Here is a 26,752-nt window from a genome sequence, read left to right as displayed (position 1 = left end):
TCATGCTGCTCAAAAAAAAAGTGGTTCCTTCACATCATGAATCAATTCTAATTAATTCAGGCTTAAAAGGAACGTTTAAGCGTTGTTCTATATTTGTTCTTATTTTCAAAAACTAAAAGTATATTTTGTTGATGTCAGTTGTGCTTCTTAAATAAGTATATACAATATTAATAGAGAAAGACTTAGGGAATCATGTCATGTTATATATATGTTAATCATTCGAGTCATTCGTAATATAACAGGGCATAAGTTACATAAGTTATGAAAATGTCACTCTGACTGATATATGCTAGTTAAACCTACCGGGTCTAATTTTGAATATTTTCGAATCCACATAAACAGGTACCCGAGTATAAAATTATATATATATATATATATATATATATATATATATATATATATATATATATATATATATATATATATATATATACTAGCTGACCCGACAGACTTCGTCCTGTCAAAAAGATTTGTAATGTGGCAGTTTTTGTGCCTACGTATTTTAAAAAATTCTCCTGAACAGAACCATCACCCTGGTGATAGGGCGTTGTGAATAAAAAATAATTAAATAAAACATATATAAGGATTGAAAAGTAAGTAATCGCTTTATTGTTAATCATGTGAATCATAATTATTATTATTATTATCATTATATTGCTTTGTGGTATACGATGTTTTTTGTTTGATTACCTGGCGCATAGATAAACAAATCTGATGGTTTTCCAACACGGGAACAGGCAACATACAATTGACCATGTGAGAAACATGGGTTTTCTAGATTAATACCACAAACACTTAATGATTGCCCCTGGGACTTGTTTATAGTCATAGCAAAAGCAAGCCGTCAACATGTCTATAGGAAATTTGCCATTACCAATGTCAATGAGTTGTTTAGAGAATATGTTTCCAGATTGGTCATTTTGCAACTCGACACGCATATTCTTGCTTAAATGAAGTACTTTAACATGTTTCCACAAATTGGAGGACTTTAGACATGCATTGAGTTCATCAGCTGGCGTTGATCGTGGAATCACTGGCAATGTTTGACGAAAATCTCCTGCTAATAAAATCATTGCACCACCAAATCGGTTATTATTGCTACGTAGATCTTTTAAGGTTCTGTCTAAAGCCTCCAAAGATTTTTTATGTGCCATCGTGCATTCATCCCAAACAATCAATTTACATTGCTGCAAAACCTTTGCCATTGCAGAGTTCTTCGAAACGTTGCAGGTTGGAGTTTCATTGCTTTGCATATTTAATGGCAATTTTAGTGCTGAATGGGCTGTTCGACCACCTTCAAGCAAAGTTGCTGCGATTCCCGACGAAGCGAGTGCAAGTGCAATTTTATTTTGTGAGCGAATTGTTGCTAATATTAATGAAATAAAAAAAGTTTTTCCTGTACCACCAGGTGCATCTAAGAAATAAATCCCTCCAGTTTCATCATTTGTTACTTTCATAAGAGTTTCAAATACATACTTCTGTTGTTCATTTAACAGTGGAAGATTTGTTTGAATTTATTCTTTCAAAGCGTTGAGATCATACAGTCTTTCTCGATGCAACTCTTGGTTAAAAGCGTCATGCATTGGACGATTGGGCGCGGTCAGGCCTAATTGAATTAATAGTTTGTTTGACATTATCAAGCACATGTCCTCAATTGAAATCAATGCTTCATTGTAAATTTCTTCACTGATTTGTATATTTGGATTTCCCATTCTATTCCGTATTTGATACAAAATATCATCACACATATAATCTTTGTACTTCATCCACAAATCAATTGGGTTTGATGGGAAGCATGTAGATATGATTATAGAAAACAATGTTCGTATTTGATGAGTGTGTGATGATATTACAGCATCATTGAGAGTTTGATCCCAATGAGCGTCATTTTCAAGCAATTGCAAACGTTGACAGGCTTCTCTGTAGGATCCACACAATTCACCATCAACAGTTCGTAACTGTTGGAATGATGTTGGGCCACGTACATTGACTAATAGCAGTCGTAAATAAAAACATTCATCATTGCTTGGATGTACTGAATAAATCCGGCCAATCGCATCGGTGGAATATACATCTGTATATCCTGGAACTGGTTTTCCTTGTTTCCGTCGTATAAATCTCCTTGAGGATTGATTCCAGGTATAATATTTTGGCATTTCAGAATATAGCAATGTTTGTGCGAAATCATCGTTTTGGCATGTCTCAAAAAAACTGGTTAATGTAGTAGATGGTGGCGGAGCAGCTCTTTGTACTGCGTTCTGTGCTGTAAAATACACTCTTCGTCCATTTTCTAAATGCACAGCTAAGTGAACAACAGAAGGGTGTCTCTCATGAATAGGAAAAGAAAATATTCGCCAAACTGCTTCATTACTACTGACATAGCGGCCCATTTGGTATTGGGTAACTTCATCATTAGAATTCTCTGCACCAATTCCAATCACAGCCATATCACTCCCTTTGGTTACATATTTGCAAATGTATTTAATCGATTTCACTGAATGGCAAGATTCAACGTTGATGTGTACTTTGAATGTCTTTGATAAAATGGGTGAATATGGAACAATCCAACGATTATCTATTTCAATATCTTGTTAATTTAATTTGACAATTGTTGATTTTCCATTGTCTGCTGTCGATCTGCGACGATACAATGGATAACCGTCATTACCAGTAATTGTTTCCGATATTAATGTCCGTGGATATCGTTTTGAACATTTACCATCCATCATACACGGTGAATTTTGATTAAGAGTTCCACAGGGACCATGTATCATGTTTTTGATAACTACCTCATGCAATCCAGGATCTACTTGTACATTAGGGATTTCAGCTGATATCACTGCATCAACTTCATTTGGCCTTATCTTTTCAACCAACCAAATCAAAATGTGTGCATGTGGCAATCCTCGTTTCTGCCACTCCACAGAATACATCCAGCAGCGTGTCTCACCAAACACATTATGTTTTACGATGAAATTCATTAAAGATTTCAACTTTTGTCTAAAGACTCTGGCTGTAATATCATGACGATCAATGGGTGATTGCCCAGGGAATAACTCCTGCTTAATTTCTATCCATTGCGGATTGCATGTAAATGTGATGAACAAATCTGCTGTACCATAATGACGAACATACGACATGGCATCTTGAGCATATTCGTGCATATGCCGAGGGCTTCCAATGTATGTTGCTGGAAGAATAGTCATCCGACCGACATTCTGTGCATTTCCATCAGTATTAATCGCATCTCGAAGGTGAATATACTCTTCAGATCGGAGTTTGGTTTGATTCAACCTGATGAATGTTAATCTCTCCGTTTCAATTTTAACATAAATGTCAACAACATATTTGTGATATAATCGCCGACATTTCAATATGTGATTATCTTCATTTTCCCGAATCATTAGGCGGTATGAATAGTTCATTGAACTGACTTTTTTGTTGGTTTCAGAACCTGTAAATAGATTTTGTTTTAATAACATTCAAATATAAAATTAAAATACGTAATATAGTGACTGAGATATTATCGCCATAGCTAAACTAATATTTTAGTTACCTGTAATGGGATTTATCATTTTTATTGAGAAATCGTAGCCATCTTCACCTTGCCAAAATATAATGGGATATTGCAGTGCATCATATGAGCGGTGTGTTTCCTTTATACGTTGTAATTGATCATTCCGACGATGTAAAACAATATCACGGGATTCCAAGTTTTCTCCAACTATAACGACAGCAACTTCATCAATAGTTGGTGCATTAAAACGTCTTGTATGTTGACCTGCAGGTGTTTTATCAGCTCTGATTACAATTTTGTGATTATCGGATGGCATCAGATCCAGGGCAGTTTTAAACAATATAATCAATTGATTGTGTTGATGAAATAAAGTTTGTAATTGTTCTACAATAGACCTTTTTACTAAATTGTTATGTGCACAACGCAGATCAATTTCTTGTGGTGAATTGCCCATAAAATAAATTTGCAGGAATTTGTTGTCGCTATCTGACACTGGTAACAGTGAACCTGCTCTGTGATATATTTGCCCTTGTATCTGTAAATAAAAAAAATATTATGGTGTGGTATAAATTAATGGATTGTCAATGATCAAACTTAAATAATATTTGATCTTAAAAAGTATATATTTAGTTTTAACTAATATCTATCAAATATAAAATATAATAAAAGTGTCACTGAAACTGAATCACCATATAATATGATGACTAAGTGATATATTTCGTAATGATTAAGAAATTGAAGATTAGTAACACATATTAACTTTGGTGACAGAAAATTTTGTTCGCTAAAATAATTATGAGTAACTGCTATAATACATACCTTGAAAGTTGGCATAAAATTTTCCCGAACTGCATTTGTTGCCCCAAATGAAGTCATTTGAAAGCAATTGTTATATTGTTGAATATGTGTCAAAAAGTGTATAGAATCTGTTCCTATTCCTGAAACCAATGAGTACAATGGTTCTGGTGGTGGATCCAATTGTATCAATTTCACTTTACCATTTGCGCAACACAATCCATTGGCTTCGTTTTTGTATTTTAATGCCTTACAGTGTGAGCAAACCAAGTTCATAGAACCAATAACAACACATTGGTAGTTACTGTAGTCAATTGACACATCGTAACTGAAAGCAGCTGGATTCAAACTTGCGCGATTATTAGTTGAATGTCGCGCTCGCGCTTCACGCGTTTGTGATATCCGAATTCTTTCACGTTCATTTCCGTCGTCACGTTCTTGTGCAGTACGATTAGATCGGTAATTAGCTTGGTTTATAGCATTTCTGGTTCTTCTACCTAAATTGCTTCGTCTTATAGGAGGCATATCAAATATAAATTATTTTTTCACTAATCACGAACTAAACAAACACTAACTAACTAAACACTCTGCACAAAACACGATATACGAATTTGTTTCGTGTATCACTTGACAATTCATCTGTCATCTGTCAAAAGTCATCTGTAACAGACAACTTTTTTTTTTAAATTTGATATGACTTGAACTCAAATCCTTTTAAGCCGTACGAATTGTTTTATTTATTTAAAATTTGAATTAAATTTTAAACAAATAAAAAATTTTAAATAAATAAAACAATTCGTACGGATTAAAAGGATTTGAGTTCAAGTCATATCAAATTTAAAAAAAAAAAGTTGTCTGTTACAGATGACTTTTGACAGATGACAGATGAATTGTCAACTGATACACGAAACAAATTCAAACAAAAAGGGCTATTTTTAGGGTTTTTCCAGCAATAATTCTAATTTTTCTCGCCGTAAAAACCATCCCTGAACTTCAACGAACATTTTAAAAAAAGATTTGGCCAAATTGGTCCAGGCGTTGTTGAGTTATGCGCTTAGGAACATATTTTGCGATTCATTTTTATATATAAGATATATATATATATTTATATATATATATATATATATATATATATATATATATATATATATATATATATATATATATATATATATATATATATATATATATATATATATATATATATATATATATATAATATGTTTAATTATAATAATATATACAAAATATTAATATACTTTTAGACTTTATGCTTTTTGATGAATCCAAACAGTCACTTAGAGTAGAGATTAAGAGGCAAAATTTGTTAACTAGTACAGTTAACTAGTATTAGTATTAAGATTAATATTAGCATTAGTGTTGATAAATGGGCATTAGAAAGTGCTATGCCTGTTGAATGTATTGGGTGGCAGACATTCCCGTTCGATCTGCAATAGTATATCCCTCACAATGTTTGCTATTTTTGCGTGGCTGAAAGCTGACATGCTAGAAGATGACTTTACATCTATTATTGGCTATTGCCGTTTCATTTTGCAACAACTCGTTCAGTTCACAACAGTTGACGAAAAGACTAGAGTACCTCAGTAACAGTTTTAACAGTCAGTTACCATACCTTGTTAATCCCACTATATGTAGAGTTTTTTGGTGTCGATATGGATATCTGTTTTGAAATCGCTATTTTCTTACCCTTTCGATTATCTTATTAGATCCACTTTTTATGGATAGTTACAATACGCTACATGAAAATATTAATTTTTGGTCTGATAAGCAAATAAACTCCAATATTCAAATGATTTGAAATGGAATTTTAAACGTAATTAGTGTATTAGCCCTCGTCCCTCGTCGTATAATAAAAAGTATTATTTCCTATCACATGTAAACAGATGATTCATCAATTACTAATCTATCTAAAAGTTTTTTGAAAGTGTGAGTTAGGACTAGTTAGTTATTGAAAACTGTTATTTCATGTCGATATATTTCAAAACCATCGAATCTATCCCCTTGACAATAATGCCTTCACTAATAAATATCTGTGAATAAATTGTCTGCAAGTACCTAATAAAACGGATATTTTGAACAGAAACATTTTCTACTTTACCAATAATGCGAGATCCCTATTTCAATTGATTTTTGTTGCGCTTGATAATTTTTGCTCGTGAATAATTTGTAACATTAGCGAAAGTAAGTGCATTTAATTATTTAATATGTTAAACTTTGGTTAAGGATTAACTGATATGTTTTCAAATTAATTGCGATGTCAAGAATGTTAAGTGATGTTTGAAATAATTTTTTTACAACTTGTTTAATGATTTGATATGAATCATATATTAAAATAGTAACAAATGTAAGTTTAATATATCTTTTATCAATATTTGCAAGAATTTTATAAAGAAAGCATAATCAGCTCAATATCTAAATATGTATATTATATATTACGTCGTCCTTGTGACAAGATTATTCGTTCAAGAGGTGATGATAAGTGTTTACATTATAAGCGTTCTTTTATATTGGAATACGAATAGTATGCGGTAGTGACGTTTAGCATATATTAACAGTAATCCATATTATTTTATCTACATTAATTTTAGTCACGTTAACCTCTTGTATCCTTAGACGTTAGCTTGAGTTCCGAACCACCGTTCCCGACATTAAACCTACTGACTGGTGAGTGACCAACTTACAGATTATCCTAGAAAACATTAGTCTTACCTAGCCTGGTTACTGACTAGGATATTTATTCTTTGTCGGATTCTATACTGTTGTCTAGGGACATTTACAATCACAAACGCAAACATACAGTACATATCTTGTGGATTTGGAACCAGCAACTCAGTAGCAGGAGGGCCATTCTGTCGCCTTAACCACTGATTTAATAAGCCGGCTCTATTACCGCTCCAGCAGGCTTCCTGTCTCAAAAAAACATTTCTGCAAACATGCATGAAACATGCTGGTTTGATCAGTCGTTGTATTCGGCTCCAGCGTCTATCTAAAATACGTCTCACCTAGCCAGGTAGAACGTCTTCAAGTTTTTCAGAACAAAATTCTTAGGAGAATAATCAGTGCCCCCTGGTTCGGCAGGAGTGATCAAATTCATAGAGAAATAGACGTCCCCCAAGTTCCCAATTTTATATCCGAGCTTTTCTCGAGATATGTCTTCAGTTTTCGTCTCTCGGACAATAGGTGTATTACCGAGCTGGCCGATATTTTAGGCCAATACTCATTCGGTGTTAACCTCCTTACTAACAGTAAAAAGTATCAGTGGGTAGCCCAGGGGCGGTCTACAGAAAACCAGTCCAACGCGCTTATTCCTGCGGGTCTCCCCCACCAGATATCTGTAACAGGATTTCCCTTCCCGGTCTCAGGCCAAAAAAAGCCGGCTCTATATTATTTCTTTAGGCATAAATTGTGATTATCGGCATGTTTATCCGTGTTTACTCCTACTTACGCTAATTAACTAAAATGTAAAATAAAGTGTATGCTTTTATTAATTTGTACATATGCCTATCTGTTTGGTGAGAAAATGAGCGTAAATACATAATATTTGTTTGAGAACCATAGAAAATACTTTCATTGTATTCATAAGTGATTTTGCAGATATCTGATACATGATGCAGAAATATAATAACAATTTCTAAATGTTTCAAATATCAGTGCAGTCACACGTTTAGTATAAAGTGTTTAGAAGGTACTCAGCTATTAATAATATTAAGTGATTTCTAGGGATTCGTAATATTCCATAGATTTATAATGCTGGTAGGTTTATAAAGTTGTTTCACTTATTTCCAATTTGAGTGGACGTGTTCTGTGACAGAGATATTGGTGAAAATAGTCCTTCCAATAAAACAGCCAAATCACGTCACGAACACTACCGAACATATTGCCAAATTCAGTTTGTAAAAATGTAAAATTTCTTTTAAAATCGGAATGGATTTTTCCTTCCCATTTTACTAATTAGCATTGCTTCAATTAAAAAGAGAGACATAATCAAGTCTGATGCGTTAGAACCTATAACCTAACTGGTCTATAAAATTCAATTTGTGGTGGTACTGGTCGACACCATTGTCATATGTCCGCAAAATTACTCAAGACATTACTAATAACAATATGTGGGCATAAACCGACAAACATTCTTTTGGTGCTTGTTTTAATACATTTCTCACTGTTGTTTAAAATGTGTGTTAATTCTGATTAAAAATGGCAAAACCTGATTCCGTCTTTAATCAGTTATTTCAAACACGAACGAGATAATGAATTAGAGAGGACTAGCATTTATACTTGTAAATATTAGGTTAATGCTGTTTTATATATGATATGAATGATATAAATATAAATGAATACAAAGACCGGTACAAAACTAAGCGGGTGACGGATCAAGATCACCTTGATTACCACTATTCGAGATCAAATTTCCGAAATGTAAAAATACGGCGAGATTAAATACAAATATTATTTAACACAATTATTTCAGAAGAAACTATTCTGTTTCGGTAGTATTCACAGAAAACTTAGGGATATACAACTCTTTGAGGCATTACACTGTTAGGAAACATAAGATTTTAGTGGTGTAGACTTTAGTAGTAGTAGTAGAAATATCATTTTTAAAAGCATATAATAAAATTAACGAAGATTGATTATTTTAGATTATGTATCTAGACGAGATATGCATATTTCAAAATGGAGAAACTCAAAATAAAGAGTGTAAAGATACCAAAAGTTGATGAAAAACTTGGAGGTTTTGTTACTTATAATGATTTTAATAATACATTGCAGATATATTATTGTTCATAAAAAATGATGGGAATAAACATGGTCTATTCCTGGAGCTGTTACATATAAATTGAATGTTTGTGTTATATATAATTTAATTTATTTATAGAAACAAGCCCAAAAAGATGTAGAAAAAAGGTTGTCTACAATAAAACCTTTCCTGTAGATAAACCTTATCAGATAGAAAAAGAAACTGACAGTACGTGGAAGTAGACTGAATTAAATTTTTTTGTTGTGGGCTTATGGCTCAATGCTGATAATTACCAACGCAGAGTAATAAGAGCAGAAACAACTGAGGATGAGTTTATAATTAATATAGGATAACTATATGGTAGAGTGTGTAATATTTATGTGCATATATATTTGTGTAATTGTATATAATACAAATCAGCGTTAGGTTATAATTTATAAGGAGAGTTTACTAAATGTAGTGATTAACTCTAATTTTATAAAGGAAAATATATACAGCCGCCAGGAAAATATATAATATCAATATTATTTAATAAGGGAACAGAGGAAGAAGAAAGCAAGAAGAAAACGTAAAAAGGTAAATATGATCTCTAGTGAAAGTAAAAATAATATAAACCATAAATAATCCGGTAATATTATATTCTTTCTGTTATAAAGGGTTCAGGTTTTATGATCGTTGTAGCACTTCTTTCGCAGCTTAGCGTTGGCTTCCGTTAAAAAAGGTTTCACAATCGTAGCTCTTCCATGAATGTTAGCTCTGTAGGGCATTCGTCATATTTTTTCTGTCGAAGCTCTTTTATAAAAGTGTGTGTTAGTTTATGCTGCCTTATTTGCCGCGGTTTATATTGTCACAATTCTGTTTCTCGGTCTCTGACAGTTAATTTTAGGTTTCGCCTAATATTCCTCTTCGCTGAAATTGTTTTACTATGTCTTGTATATGTTGTCATTACTGTGGATACCGCGGCTCATAAAACATTAAACGATTCAGTTGTTTTCGTCACAGATATTCCATCTGACTGAGCACCAACAATTTGTTCCTTTTCGAAGACTAAGACAGAAGTAGTTCACTGTTTGCTTGTTTTATTCATCCCAGAATAGAGCGTTTAACTGAATCACTGAATATAACCCACAAGACATGAAATCTAAATTGAGCAATACATACGCATAGCATTATTTATACGCAGTATTGCCAACTGGCAACAAAATGTACTTCATTGAATAGTGTTCATGATATTTTTCCTATACCCTGTATAACTTTTATAAACGTGCATAATCCACTTCAGTGTTATGGAATTGCGGTATATTAATTCCATTTCTACACCATTTTCCTGCCTTTTCAATTGGGACTAATAACCCATTCAGGTTACAAAATTGATTCGATATGTTCTGGTAACGCCATATTCAGATTCCATTGAGTAATAATCGGCGCGTATATACTGGAAATTATAACATGTATAAGCAATTATTTCATGAATTAGGGTATTATATTGAACAGTTATTTCAGAAACAATGCTTTAAAATACGTAATGATCAGAAATGTATATCTATGGTATTGATAGAGGTCCTTGTATAAATACGTTGTCTGGAAAGATATCACAAAAGTATTAAGGAAACCTTTTCATAATTTGCTTCATAATATGGTTATAAAATAATTAAATTTCACACATATGCTTTGGTAGTATTTAACTAAGAACAATAAATATCTGATTTCTAATGCTGCTTATTTTTTAATTAACGTAATAAACAGGTGTTTTGAGTTGTTATGTATTCAAGTGTTATTGTTTTATGAGAAATATATGAAATCGTCGAGGATGACTCTATGTTTTATTTGAAGGGAATTATAATGTTTTGTTATGTCATGAATTATACCGAATTTTTGGAGAAAAAGAAACCGAGTTTGGGCAATAGAAAGTTATGACGTTTTTTTTAGTAATATCTAAAATTTATTCGTTGTGGGAAAATATATTTCAACTTTTTCTAATAGATTGTTTTAAAGTCATATATCTAGTAATATTTATTAAAATGATCCATACTATAACGCGTTTTAAAGGTTCAGTTCACTCAGAATTGGTTTTCTCATTTTTCTTCCGAAAGTTTCAATGTTATAGATGTCCAATCGCTAATGACTGTAAAATTCTTTAAAATGTGGAAGTAGATCGACATTTTGTTTCTCGACATAGTTTTGAACTGTTTATATAAGACCTGGTAACATAAAAAGCTTGGATTTCATATGAAGTAACAGTGAACAATTTATTTGGCTAAATCTCTATTTATAAATCAAACCTTTTTTCATGTTTGAATAATATCGTGGTTAAGGAAAAGTGATGTTAAGATCTAATAAGTAGAAGTCTTGATATAGTCGACATTAACTTAAATTCATTAGCCGATATCGCTATGTAACTGGTATATTATTTTCGGAGATATAACTGTTTTACTTAAATGCGGCATCTAAACAATGCCATCTAAAACGAAACGTCAAAAGCCCTTTTCTGACAACTATTTTTTGGGATCACAAGTTCTGCTGAGCTGATTTACTTGATATATGGTGCGATCCTTTTCTACAAACTCTTCTATCATATCAAAGTAAATCTATAACAAAATTAGGATTATCACAATTAAAAATAATCGGAAATGCCCCAAAAAAAAGAAAGTTAAAGAGATTCAAAAGACTAACGATTAGAGTACTGCCTATTAAAAATGATCAAAATGAATGGGTTCGATATAACGATGAAAAAGCTGAATTATTCGCAGAACATTTGGATAACGTATTGTGTTATTCATTGAAGTGGCACGAAAACCAATAATTATGTTGACGTATATATTTAATGCCTGTACTAACCCTGCCTAATGCCCGGTGACCTAACAAAGAGGCAAAACAAGTTTGCCTTTGGATTTTACATTCCAATTTTGCTGATATCTGCGATATCAACATTATTTGAGAAATTGCTTTTAAAACGTAATAAACCATTTATAAAAATACTAGATTTCCAGTTTGTTTTGGTTTCTAAATCACCACTCGAAAACCGATCAAGTGTATAGAGTGACAAAGGTTGTAGAAAAGGCATTCGAATGAATTTAATACTGCCCTGCAATAGTCCTGGACATCACATAAGCCTTTGACCGGGTATGGTATTTGGGCTTAATCTACAAAATGTTCAAATTGTTACCGTAGAATTACTGGACTGCTAGAATCATATCCTTTCGAAAGAAAATTTAGAGTTTCGCATGAAGGGACATTCTCAACACTTATTTCAACTAATCTATTTCTCAAACCTATTTCAACTGGGGTTCTACAGGCTAGTGCCTTGATATCCTAAAAACAAAAGAAAGTGTACTTGGAACATTTGCGTATGATACAGTTGTCATGGCAAAAGTTGTATTTATGTCTAAGACTGTACAAAAAGTACAGGTAGCGGTCAACAAAATCTACAAATGGACTATAGCCTGAAAAATACAGCTTAATAGCCTTAAACCTGTTAATGCTAATTTTGCGTTGCGGCGAAATGACAAAAACCTAATCATATCACTTCACGGATACTTCTCGATTCCTCAAATAGAATCAGCTAAATATCTCGGAATATATCTCCATTGTAGGCTAAATTGGAAATATCATGTTAGATAAAAAGCAGAGCAGATTAGACTCAAAGTCAAGCAACTGTACTGATTACACAGTCACAGTCACAAATGACAGTCAATTGATGACAGTCAAAGCCAATTTGGATCTATTTTGGTGTAAATATGGAGCTGCATTAAAACATCAAACCAATTAGTAAATCAACGTACCCAAAACAGAGTTCTACAATTAATTATCTTTGCTTATAGCTGCGTAACCAATGAAGAGTTGCACTATGATTGCGATATCAAATGGATACACGAAGTGATCCAAGATTTCGCCTTAAAACATGAAATTACGTTGTTCAATCACAGCAACGCGAAAACAATACAGCTACTGGATAACACGCCCATAATCAGAAGATTAAAGCGAATCAAACCATACGAATTTGTATAGTGTACAAGTGTATTCATAGCTCTAGCTTAAGTAGATTCGTATTTATTTTGGAAAATACATACTGATTTATTAATCCCGTACTCCTCTTGTTTTTGTATTAATGCAAGTACACCAGAACAGTAGTAATAGATTAATTTGTAAACTAAGATTGTAGTAAGCATGTCCAATGTAAGATGTAATTAATTTAAAAAAGCTTTACGAAAGCAGGACTTTCTTAAATCAAGAATTTTATTTTTGTTCGGTTTCAAATTATTAGGAAGGTCTCAATCGTGTCAGTGCCTGTCGTTTTATTATTTCATTTCAAAACACATACATGCATAATATGATAATATTCTAATATAAATAAATTAATGAAACAAAAATTTTATAAAATATATTTTTTTAAAACATTTTAGTACCTCTAATGTAAATATTGTCGAAGGATTTAAACTACAATTAATTAAACAGCAACAATAGATTGTAGGTTATTGTATGTAGTTATTTTGTTATATTTCCATTGACTTCTTTTCTAAAACACCTATGGTATCCCCATGGATTTGGAGGCTTAATCTACCGAATTAATAATTGTACATATAAATAACGTATTTCGTTTTCATTAGAGAACATTTTTATGTGTAGTTCTTGTTTCCTTCGCTTCTGTGTTTTCCTGCTAAAGCATTCTGATACCACTGTGTTAGTCTTTAGATTATTATGTTACTATCTGTGTACATTTTTCTTGATAATATTATATTTAGTCACTAATGCATTTGCTATATCTGTACAGTTAGTAATGATTCTTCCGTCCTACATTTTAAGCAAATTCTCATATATTCCGAACAATTACACATATATCTACGCAAATAAATCTTTCATACTCTACAATAAGATTTTCTACAATTATCTTATTTTAATTATATACTGACCTTCCTGGCGTGCTAATTATAAACAATCATAAACATAAATGCACAACTATGCCCCAGCAGGATTCGAACCCACGACTATCGCAAGAGTAGGAGGACCGTCCTGTCGCCTCCATTACTACGCCAACCAAGCGTTCAAAATATATTTTGAATTAGTTTATCTCGTATAATTTCCTTTTAAAAAAATGTTTACTAAACTGCGAACTTATTCAAGGTTTATAATAATTTGTTACAATAAAGAATATTATATTAGCGAATGAAATCGCAATAAGTATTACGTGATTTATAGAAATGGGCAAATGGCTTGGGTTAAAAACCATAATCCATTAATACGAAAATGTATAATTTTACCCCGTAAATTCTATTTGGTCCTTAAGCTGCATTCGACTCGGCAAACTTGCCGCGTTCAAGCAGGAAACTAACGGCATTGCATTGAGGCATAGTACGAACTTTGCAATTTGAATAGATAGTTACGGCGAATTGAAATGGCGGGGAAACGAGCAGGAAGTAGCTTTTATATGCGACAGCGCCGTAATAAGCGGTAAATTGTGAACCACCATGAAAGAGGTGCGTTCGAGACATGAACACAAGGGAAAGGCACTCGTTCATAGATTAGTCATGACTGATGACCTCAATAAGAAACACACAAGTTTTAGTTACTATATTATCTAAACAAAATAACTATTTTAGGCTTAAGTAAATATGTAAAAGAATAAATAAGTTTGACTGACTGACGTTGGTAGACATCTGGAGTAACAGTTTCATTCGATTTTTGAAAGATGTGATATACTACACCTTGATGTTCTCAGCACATGTACGACAGTTTCTTATGGCCATTAATATTCTACTTTGTTGTCGATATGGTCAGATATTCTGAACTATCTTATGACTGGGAATGTCGTAGTAGGTTCACTACGTCAGAGAAAAATATTCTTTTGTGCCTGGCAAACATTGAACCTGCGATGTTGAAACATTTGAAAATGCAATTTTCCCTTCTTTTGGACATTTCCTATCACATGTTAATATTTAGAAACAGGTTATCCATTAACTCTTAATCTTCTTGAAGGTTCTTTGAGAGTTAGATTTTCGTCGAATAAGTTTCATAAGGAATTAATTTTTTTCGAATCTCTTAATGCACTATTCTGTTTCTTCAAAACCAACACTTTTGAATGGTTGAAATTGAAACCAATAATTGGGATATGTCGGAGCAGCGTTACCATAAATTTCTAAAAATAATTTATGTGGCTAAAGCAAAATCCTTAATTCCAAATTCTAATGGAATTAGACATTTTCTAAAATAATACGAATCAACTTATTCAGTTATATGGTCTGCTATATGCTACAGTTGACTAGAGGCTTTGTTACTAAGTATAACCTGATAGGATTTGAAAATAATATTGTTAATGTCATTAAAAAAATCTCCATATCACAAGAGAACATTTGTTTCAATTATTTAAATTTTGTTTATTCAAGATCATCAACTCAATCATAATATCCAAAGCCTTAAACGCCTTCATAAAATGATAAAATAATAAAGCGTACAAACTTTTTTTCTTTTTTTTCATCACATATTTTTTTTTATCGCAAATAATCATATATTCGTGTATAAAGTTATTGCTGAGCTGATCTGACGGAAAAACGGAAGTCGTTCAATGCAAAAGCCATTCAGTTTGCTTTTTAATACTAACCATAGCATACAAGAAATCGTAGAAATATTAGACAACTGCTTGTATGGTGTAGTGGTTAGAGTCCCCAAACGGAGGTCGCGTGTTCGATTTCTGGCCGGTATAATAACTTTTTGTTCTAGTTTAGTTAGAACATTTGTCAAATCTGAAACGTTCCTTATTTTCAATCATTGTTTCGTTATTCCTATTTTTCCTCAAAATGGGGGTTATGTGGATAAATAGTAGAGCAGATAGATAAACAGGGCTCCCTAAGGATCGAGCATAAGTTTGCAATACTGCACCTGTTGACAATTAATCATTTCAGAAAGAAATTTATAAAATATTGTCTACCAGATCTAGTAGCTGAAAAGGAAGCAATGGAAAACGATTATATTTGGACAGTGCATCTATAAGAACCTTAGGCCTATCAATAAAACGAAAGTAACCAATTAGAACTGACCTTTAAACTAAAAATTATTTATCGTTCAATTAGTGCGAACATTTGACGACTTAATTAGTGTTTAGGGATATTAAGAGACCTGCAAAGAGACACCTCATTTTTAGTCAATAATGTATTACACAAAGTCAAAAGACTCAAACCATTTTATGTTATAATGAAAACGAATTAGTACAAAAACAGATCCCCCTAGATGTTGACCTAGTTTTTAAGTTATTGTAAAGTTAGTTTTAGTTATTGTAAATTATATGTTAGTTGGCAAAAAATAGATTACACCCTATATTTCGTGCTATTTTTCGAAAGGTAATCATTATAAGTCAATTTATTTACTTTGGAAATATGCTCCAGATAGGATAATAAAATAAAAAACAATTTAATGCAATAATGTATTCTTTTATTTGTGAATAAATAACAGAGTCAATGAAATAAAGTTTATAATGTACCAATACGAACTATATCAATATTTTCAGTATAAATACTCCGCGCTGTTCTCGAAAGTTCATGCTATGGAATATTAAATCGTTTACTAACCATTCTTTAATGTACTTTCTGCTATAAACCCTGGCCGTATAAGGGTAATGTGAGATATTAAATAGCTACGAAAACCTTGTAAGGATTCGTAAATATTGCCGTTGCAACAATGGCTTTTTTTCAGTTTTGACGTTGTAGAGTTATTTTAAGCTAATGTTATTTACAGAACTCTAATGGGAATTTTTAGTTGTTTTATTGTTAAATACATTGATTCAGGTAAAACTATGATTAATGTATATAATTTTATTGTGATGCGGCATTTGCGCAAAGACTTATTTGGTTTTTAACTATTTATTGAAACATCTTAAAGAAGAAATACATTTTGGGAATGGATAAATAGAATATTCTTGCATTACTTGTTTTTTTTTCGATATAATGTGTCTTCTTACATAGTGTTGGCTCTTCTTTGCAACATTTTTCATGAATAATATAACTATATCAATCTCCACTCTATTTATCTGATTTGGCTCCACCGAATTTTTGGCTATTCGGTGTACCTAAGAAAGTCCTTCGATATTGATTGAACATTGAACACACCAGTTTGGGTTTGTTATCAAGCATTCAATAATTGACCAGGTTCACAGAATAACACATGTTATTGAGAAAGCCTATGAAAGTAAAAAAGTATGCTCAGCCGCATTCTTAGACGTATTACGATAATACGAAGCCGTCGATAAGGTTTGGCATGAAAGTCTTGTTCATAAACTATAGAAAATATTACCAAAACAACACACCGCGGTACTACAATCGTATATTACAGCCAGAATGTTTAGAGTTAAACAAGAAGAAGCTTACTCTACAATAAAAGAAGATAAAGCGGGTGTACCACAAGGAAGTGTAGAGGGGTCAATTCTTTATCTATTATACGATAGCTACATTTGCTGACGATATTGCGATTATAGCTGTCGGAGATAATAGCGAAGAAGCCACACGAAAATTACAATAGGCAAGTGACAATATAAATAATTGGATACAAGCTTGGAAAATAGAAATTCACGAAAGTAAATCTGTGCATGTGCAATTCACCTACAATCAGACCGTACAAGTACCAATAACATTAATTAATACTATCATTCCATATAGCAACAACGCTAAATATCTCGGAATGAATCCTGATGCAAAACTTCACTGGAAGGTACATATAAAGAAGAATAGAAAAGAACTAGAATTGAAATATAGAAGAATGTATTAGGTAATTGGAAGAAAATCACAATTATCAGTACATAATAAATTGCTATTATATAAGCAAATACTGAAACCTCCATGGACATACAGAGTTCAATTATGGGGATGTTCTGCAAAGAGTAACATAAACAAAATACAAATTTATCAGGACAAAGTCCTGAGAAGTATTGTAGGCTCACCCAAAAACTACAGGACTGACTACCTACATCGAGACCTTGAAAGAAGATTGCAAGGGGGCATGAGGAAAGTCTCATGAGAATATAGAAGAATTGCAATTTTTGAAAATCACCAGAGCAGGGTACAGACTCAAAAGACTCAAAAGTGTGGTGTAGTGAGATGTCTATAATAAAAATACAGCAGTGATATGTATAAACATCATTTCACCAGAGATTGAGATAGGGTCGATAAGTTATCATAATGACACATTGTAGGTTAGTCGAAAACGTCTAGTAACACTGTAATAATTAAATAATAAAAAAAACTTTACATTAGAGATAGACCATAAACTAGAAGATCACTAAAATATCACTGAACAGAAAAATGATTTTATTATTAGCTGAACAACAAAACTTATGGAATAAACCTGTGAATAACTTAAAATTTTAGTTTAAAGTTGATAGGCTCATACTTCAACATTTTGTTAATTATTTTCTTCAAAATCCGATATATAATTTTTTTAAAACAAGTAATTTTGAATAAGAATAAATAATAAGAACTTATACAACAATTAAAAACCATTACAATGAAATTAATAAACTTCAATTTTCTCTTGTATCTGTTAAATATGACAAGAAAAAATCGTAAATAAATGAACAGTTTATCACATCTGCCAAGACAATTTAACAGTTTAATATCTCACAGTTTCCTCGTATAGTTATTGCGCCTTTTATAACCTAGGTATCTATTAAAGCTGCACTCGAAAGACTTTATGATATTCTTTTTATTTGAAAGTCGAAATTAATATACTTTGTTACCATTTGGTGCCAACTATTACGGTTTCTTTGAGCTATATTATCCCATAGCAAGCCAATTTTAGTATAATAGTAGGCAATATATTTTTTTATTATATTCAATTTATTTTCTTTGGGGGATAATTGGGTATAAATAAAAATTACTTATAATTATAACCAGATATTTTTTATTATTTTATTAATTTTTTCTTTCAGTCAAAATATTATACATATTTTCTTAAATTACATGTTTTTAACAATTAATATATTTCTAATTTTTCGATTGCCAACTAATGTTGGTGCAAGTTGTCCTTTGACTTTGAATTTAACTTGAATAACTTAATTATAATATAGGAAAAAACAATATCGATATTTCATAAATATTTAAAAAGAGATTTACTACATATCTTTAACCTTTAATTTTTTTATAAACCTTTAAATTTTAAATTAAATTAAAATTAAAAATTATTAAAGGTTTTTAGAATATTTAAAAAATGTTAAAATATATAAAAATTTAGGATGGGGTAAAAGTCCCGCTACCATTTTGTTCAGTTTGGCTTTAGCCATTGTGTTGTGTAGATGTCCAAATTTTTTATGGATAAATATACGCCACAAGAATGAGCAGAAATAGTGTCTGAAAGCTCTCTGGTGAATTTAAATATTTTTTGATCTAAATTGATAATGAGCGATGAAGTCCATTTTCTTCTCAGTCCACGTCAATAAACAGAACAGACAATTTCAGGGAACATTGAATGCTCAATTAATTCAGGAAACATCATTGCATCCAATAAAAACAACAGTATGTTGTGGTATTCATGTTGGAAACATCATTGGTCCCTTTTTTTTGAAAATGACCAAGGTGTTGCAGTTACTGTTACTGCTGAACGGTACCAAGACATGATTCGAAATTTCCTTGTACCTGAAATGGAAGAGAAATGACTAGAGGACATGTGGTTTTAGCAAGATGGGACCACAGGACACACAGCTCGTTCAACAATTCAATTATTGAATGCCAGATCTCCGGATTTAACCACACCAGACTTTTTCTTATGGTGTTTTTAAAATCAAAAGTTTATGTGAATAAGCCCCAAACGATTTAACATCTGAATCTTAAACAATATTCGTATATATATAAAGACCATGTAAACTTTTTATGAAAACCAATCTTACTTATCTTTTCTTTGTGCAAAGTTATAGGCAATCAAAATGGTAGCGGGTCATTTGCCCTATGTTGTATCTATATAACGATATATTAAGTAAAGTAAGTAAACGTTAGTAAAGAAAAAGCGGATATCTAGTTTACGTATTCATAGGAGAACTTAGTATTTTGTAAAGTACTGGAAAGGCTATTATTAAAATAAACTTTAAAATTATAGATTGTATATTTTATTTACCCAAACATTATAATTTGCATTTCTTTTTAATAATTCTATTCTCATAGTTCCTAACTGGCGATTATGATGTTATTGGGTTCACTTTACGGATTAATTATATATTAATTTTCTTACCAAGTGTAATGCTGATAGTATTTTTAGTTAATATTTTTCAATATTCTACCACATTTTATGGTTAGTGTGCTTGGAATACTTAGTCACTTCTTTTCTATAAAATTTCTAGTACTCTTTTTAAAATTATTATTTAAGCTATAGTCTTGTCAACGAATCGGTTCTGGTAAATTGTCGGTTATCTGCCTTGATAAATAACAGTTCAATATTTTCGATTGTCTTTTCTTCTCGCTGTTAGCACAAAACCGATCTTTAACTATAAAATATAAGATAAATAATACTGTAGCGACCATGACATAAAATATAAGATAAATAATACTGTAGCGACCATGACGGGGTTGCCACATACCCCGAGACGTTTATCTGGGATGTTATTGAAGGGGACTTCCATCATTCAGTACTCGACCATCGTTTGGTTTAGGTGTGCTACCATCGACTGTCCAAGCCTCGTCTCCAGGTAACACCGTTGCCATCCGTTTTATCTATTTTGTATTTTCCACATTTTTATTTTACTTCAATAAATAACGGTCACATTATGTAAACACCACTATTTCATTTCGTTTTACCTCCATTCACCGAGTCACATCATTTACTCTAAAATACAAATAAAACAGAAGCGCGGTAAAAATCTTTAACGTCTAAATACGGAAAGGATGGTTAGGAAACGGTAAGTGACGTCAATGTTTCGTAGCGCTTCTAATGTGTGTTTAATTTAATTAAAGTAGTATGTAAAATCTTAGATATATTTTTAACAATCCCTCTACTCTATATAGTAATCGGCTTAGCGAAAATATGGCCTCCATTTTTGGACAAAACAGGGGCATCTGGAGTCGTGAAATTTGGCACGGTTAAAGCTTTTGAATTAGAGCTTTGAAAGCTAAGAATTTTTGGGTCTGATATTTGTGTAATATGCTTTACAAATAAATATATCTGAATAAAAACATCCAAATTAAGCAACCAGGAATAGCCGTCAGACCGGCGATACGCTAGGATTGAATCTCTCTGGAGCTAAAGATCTATTAAAAAGTTTATAAAATAAGAAAAGGTAGTGTTAGTTAAAATTAAGTAAGCATTTGCTTTTGACATTTGAAACGATATTAGTGGTCGTTAAATTGTTATTAAAGGAAGTTATTTTGCAGAGAAATCAAATTAAGGTGCTCACGTTATCGGAAGGTAACTGACAGGTTCAAAGGTTTGCTGACAAGGTATTTTGATTTTCGAAATCGCTTTTTGATTTAATTTGATCTCTGGTGAAGAAAAAGAAGAAAAATTGTTCTTTGTTAACGACTGTTTTCAATTTATATGGTTCTGGAGACATAGTATTTCATTGTATTAGAGGCAATTCTGAAGGTAATTAGGATTTTTCTGTAAGTTTTAGTGGTATTGACTTCTATTTAACTTCAGATTTTATTAGTAAATACATTTCTTAACAAAACACTAACAGAATATAGCAGGTAATAAATACGTTAATTTGTGCAAGAGTTAAATCGTATATTGTATAGAATATTAGCAATTACAAAACAAATAGTTTCACAGAATTTTATTTCTTCATTTCAGGTGAGTTATGAGAGTAAAAGTGGAGTTCCCATGTGGCACAAGGTAGAAAGCAATAGATTAATAAATGCCTTACAAGAAAAACTAAAGATGACCTATCTGTAGGGGCGAGATCTAAGATTGAAGTAAATAAGCAAATAACAATACAATTTTATTTGAAAATGTAGGCAAAGAAATTATTCTTTTAATCAGCCAGGTGTATTTTTTCTTTTTGTAATATATTTTAGGTTTAAAATCTGTATAAAAGATAAGGACCATATGACTATATAAATGAAGTAATGAAAATATGCAGGAATTAAAATGAAATTAACTACATAATTTGCATAGATGGAACATATAAGACAAATAGAAGAAATAATGAATTATTAATAATACACTGGTAAACGTTTTAAAGCATTGATAAATATTATTAGAGATTAACATATTTAATGATTCATGCAATAAGATATGGGACAATATGACATTTTATTCTTTTAACCTTGTATGAATTATTTTGATTATATACATTATAAAATGAAGTTTTGTAAATTCAATAGTTTATTTAACGATTGTAAATACATTCTTTTAATATAATATTAAATTTAACTTTTGCATTTTCAGTGAAGAGTGAGCCCTAAATTGCTGTATAACCATTTACCTAATTAACATTCAACGTTGTAACATTAATGGAAATACCATTTGTCGAATATTCTATGCGAAAAATTTTCATTCCTTATTCAAAAAAGTTAATGAAGATTAAAAATTAAAAAAAAAACTTACCATGAAGAAGAAAAAATAAGCAAAGAGAAACACAAAAATGGGGCAACCAAAAATACGATATTTTTATTTGACGCTCTGAAGGTGTTACAGTTCTGAAAATAATCTTACTTATAATACTTTTTATAATGTTCAGTAATGTAGTAATTTAAACTTAACAATTTAATGTATTATTAACAATTAAATGTATTTTAAATAATATTAGTCTTAGTTCTTGAGATAGTTCGCATACATTTTAATTTGTTTTAGTATACAGATATTTATAATTTTTATGAATGTTTTTTATCAAATGTATTTCTGCTTTTGTATTAATAATACTGCAAAAACCAGTTTGAGTAACACTAACTCTATTACAAGGGAAACATGGTTAATTTAATACATTGTGGTTCTATTTCGACCACAGGGCGATCACTAGTAGTAATTAAATCAAGTATAATACTAGTTTATAAGTTTGTACAGCAGTGATTATCTAAAAAATAGTCATCTAGACTGTTCAATTTCCATTGTTCATTATTCTTCAAGTATTTTGATAAAAAATAGTTCCGAAAATAATTTAAAGCTTATAACTTCTACTTGGCCGACAGTTATAATTTAAGCGTTATGTTTAGGACCGACTTCCGAACGAATTAATCAGTGTTAAATAATTACAGTTGCAATTGTTGCGAAAGTATCAAAAGCCACCGGCTTCATTACCTCAATTTAGCTTAAACATGATTCGCCATTACCGAATAACAGTCGCGGCCCTCCAGTTTACGAAGGCAATTGTGCCGTTTGTCGAATGCACTTTATGCCACTCGACACAAGACCACCATTAATGAGATGCACTCAGGGCGGGCGCAGTTGCCTCGCGAATTCACTTAGTCGGAAGACAATGGAATTATTTCGCTATTATTTTACGCCGCCAGGACAGGCTCCGAAGCTGATAAGGAAATGGGCTCCACTTACAGGCCTTTGATATAGCTCCTTACTGGTGTTTTGTTATTATTGTTTTTTACTTTATATATTGACTAGCCTAAAAGGTAACATTGTGGCTTTAATTAAACATTTTTTATACATTTTGTGTGAACTAGTGATCACCCGGTTGTCGAAATTCGACCACAATTTATAAAGTTAATCATGCTTCTCTCATAATAGACTAAAGAGGATAACAAAATGATATGTTATATTACCAAAACTTACTGTAACAATATTTTTAATATAAGATCATAAATATATTTAATATATAAGATTAATGACAGTATTAAATGTCCCGCAAACTATCCCATAAACTAACACTAATTAAATCTAGTTTCCATTAAATTTTAATAATCAATAAAATATTAAGAGTATTACTAAGTTGAAACTATTACATTACTGAACATCATAACAAAAGTATTATAAGTAAAATTGTGTTCAGAGTTGCAACGACTTCAGAGCGTCAACTATAAGTATATATGATTTTTATTTACTTTTAGGTGATCATAAATATGGAATACTCTATGAAGCAATACATAACAAGACAGTAACTAACACAATTAAGCACATTTTTTACAAGATAGAAATTTAATCATTCATTTTAACCCTTGATGTACAAATTAATTTAATTGTTACCTGTATAATTGGTTGCGGGTTTGTTTCGAAATGTATTTACTAACGCAACATGAAATGGATTGGAAGTAAATAGCAATAAAACTTACAGATAAATCGTAATAATTTTTTCAATTACTTCGAAATTATTAAAATAAAAAATAGAGTGATTGATGTTTATATTATGAGTCTGAAAAGCTGCTTGCGAAAATCTAAATATTTTGTAAGCAGAGTACAGATTCTTGTTATTTAAAGCATTTTGATTGATATTTTGTTAATCTATATTAGAACGAAATTGTCGCATATATCGTATTTGTAATTCACAGCTGAATATACCTTCCTATAATACGGAAACATTAATTTTTTGTTCCTACAAATAATCTAAAATCTAAATCTATATGCTCATTCTGTTCGTAATCGTTAAATCATAACTACCATAACCCTTTAATAGTTCCAGCAATACAGGAATAACCGCAATTAATACAAAATCTTAAACAACATTGCTTAAAATTAAATAAAATCATTTAATAATATCTTAACTCACTTACTTGCCATGTTAATATCGTATCGAATAAGATATTTCTTAAACATTACAAAAAACCTTCTACAAAAATCTTTAATATGTTATATACAAAAGTGTTATCAAATATAATTTATTTTAACATTATAGTAGATCTAAAAACTACAGTTAATTATACAGCCACAATAGCTTATCGGTTAGAGTTATACCCTCTCATCACTATATACGTCTGACAACCGAATAACTTTGACTGTCATTTGTTTACGTGTTCGAACTGTTCGGGCAGCATTGTGTCTCTTTTTAACTAGAAAAATGAGAATACATTACAACATCTTGATGACGTATGTACAAAAAAACTTTGAATATACTGTGGTTGTACTTGCTGTGTGTTTCAATACGGTGTAAAACAGAAAAAATGGTTGCCCAAATGTTTTATATATAGTGATTTTTTCTGAAAGTGATTTTTTGAAATCTGAGTCAATCTTCAATGATCGAGCATTATCTTCTAGCTGGTGCTGTCGATGATTACTGAACTTCAATTCTTGGATCGAATAAAAGTTTTGTGGGTACGGGTTTAAATATCAATAAAAAATTTTAAAGTTTATCTTAACTTTAAATCTTATCTTTAAAAAGTTTATCTAACAAAGTCAACATAGCCACGTGAAAACTACCTTAATATAAACGAATATAACGAATAGTGTAAAGTAAAAACAGCGAAAAAATTGTTTCTTTTCCGTTTTAGCGTTAGAACGTGACAGAGAATCTCTCGGCGAAAAGGAGATCTCTTAAAACATTTACCGGCGCTAACGACGTTCGCCTGGAAAAGAGATATCGGCACGCTAGAGATAGATAGTGTCGCGAGTAAGTCATTAGGGAAATTGAATGGCGTACGCACCTTTCCGAGTCGAGTCTCGTTTTGAGTCAATTTTCTTGTTCGCGATTTGTTTCATCGCTTGGTTCGTACTCTACCGCTCTTTTGGGGCGACGTCACGCACATAGAGCGAGCAAGTAACAGGAAGTTCTCTTGGATTACTTGGGATTCTTGTGCGGCGACAGTAACAGTTCCTTTATTCAGAGTTTGTTTGCGGATCACACATTTTTTTAACTAAACAAAACACTTTTTACTCGTACTTTACAATCTATTTGTAATATATAGCATAATTAGTAATAAGTTTAGGTTTCGCTCGAAGTCTTCAAGCAAATTTAAAATGGTGCTTGTGTGTATTTTGATTAGCGATATGTATTGGTGAAAATGCGAAGTATAGATGAGAACAACTGTTAAACAGCATAACTTAACTATTAAATTAGATAGCTTTCATTTCTCCACATAAAAGGATGGTTTTTCCTTTCAATATTATCAAATTACTCTGTATACACTGACGCTAATCATGGAACGTTCAAACTTTCTTCTTTGATTCGAAGAAATATGCTACGGAGGTTCATCAAAGATTTTGATTCTCCATCTTTGCATGTTTAATCCTTTAATCATCAAAATGATATGGGGGGGGGTGCCAAATAATTATTATAATTAATATGTTGTTCGTTGGGGATATGCAATGAGGAACTGTTTGGATTTGTCGAAAAAACCATTGGCCAAAATAATACCTTCGGTTGGGATGAACTCTATCTGACACAAAGAGGAAGAAATTGACAAATGGCAGAATCGTGAAGAACTGTTTGAGTAATTGATTTGAACGGTGATTCTGAGAGTGACTGAATGAAAATTTCTTGATATGATGACAATTACAAGAGAGAGTGTTAAGAATGAAAACAACCAAAGATGAGTATATAGTTAAAATAAGAAAATGGTATCTAACATTTGAGTACATAGATATGTTCGAAATTGTTCAGTTTATATATGAGGATTTTCTGTGGATACATAACATTGGGGTCCTAAATGGATTGCGCAGATAGAGGGACAATGAAACTTTGGAATTTAACAGTTGAGTTAGGTTTTTTAACAGTTATTTATATAAGTACCTTGAACTTTCGCCAAAAAATATCGCTGATCCAAATATATTCAAGCACCTGTTAATTGAATTTCTTTATTTTAGTTTGAATTTGGCTATATAAATACAAACTATTA

At 31.4% G+C, this 26,752-nt stretch overlaps 1 protein-coding gene across 1 annotated transcript; it reads right to left on the bottom strand.

Annotated features, from left to right (window-relative positions):
- Nucleotides 1–586: 586 nt before the first annotated feature.
- On the bottom strand, nt 587–4,201 carry LOC143190518 (uncharacterized). The gene is made up of 2 exons (XM_076394857.1): nt 3,557–4,201; nt 587–3,454 (listed from the first exon to the last, which is right to left on the bottom strand). Exons 1-2 carry the CDS (start codon nt 3,969–3,971, stop codon nt 2,592–2,594), a joined length of 1,278 nt encoding a protein of 425 aa, XP_076250972.1. The 5' UTR covers nt 3,972–4,201; the 3' UTR covers nt 587–2,591.
- Nucleotides 4,202–26,752: the final 22,551 nt, after the last annotated feature.

Source organism: Rhynchophorus ferrugineus, unplaced genomic scaffold (genome assembly GCF_030347505.1).
Source record: "Rhynchophorus ferrugineus isolate W39M unplaced genomic scaffold, kcgeb_rfMv2 rfM2, whole genome shotgun sequence".
In the NCBI taxonomy this organism is placed as follows: domain Eukaryota; kingdom Metazoa; phylum Arthropoda; class Insecta; order Coleoptera; family Curculionidae; genus Rhynchophorus; species Rhynchophorus ferrugineus.
This window is presented reverse-complemented; position numbering and strand designations above follow the sequence as displayed.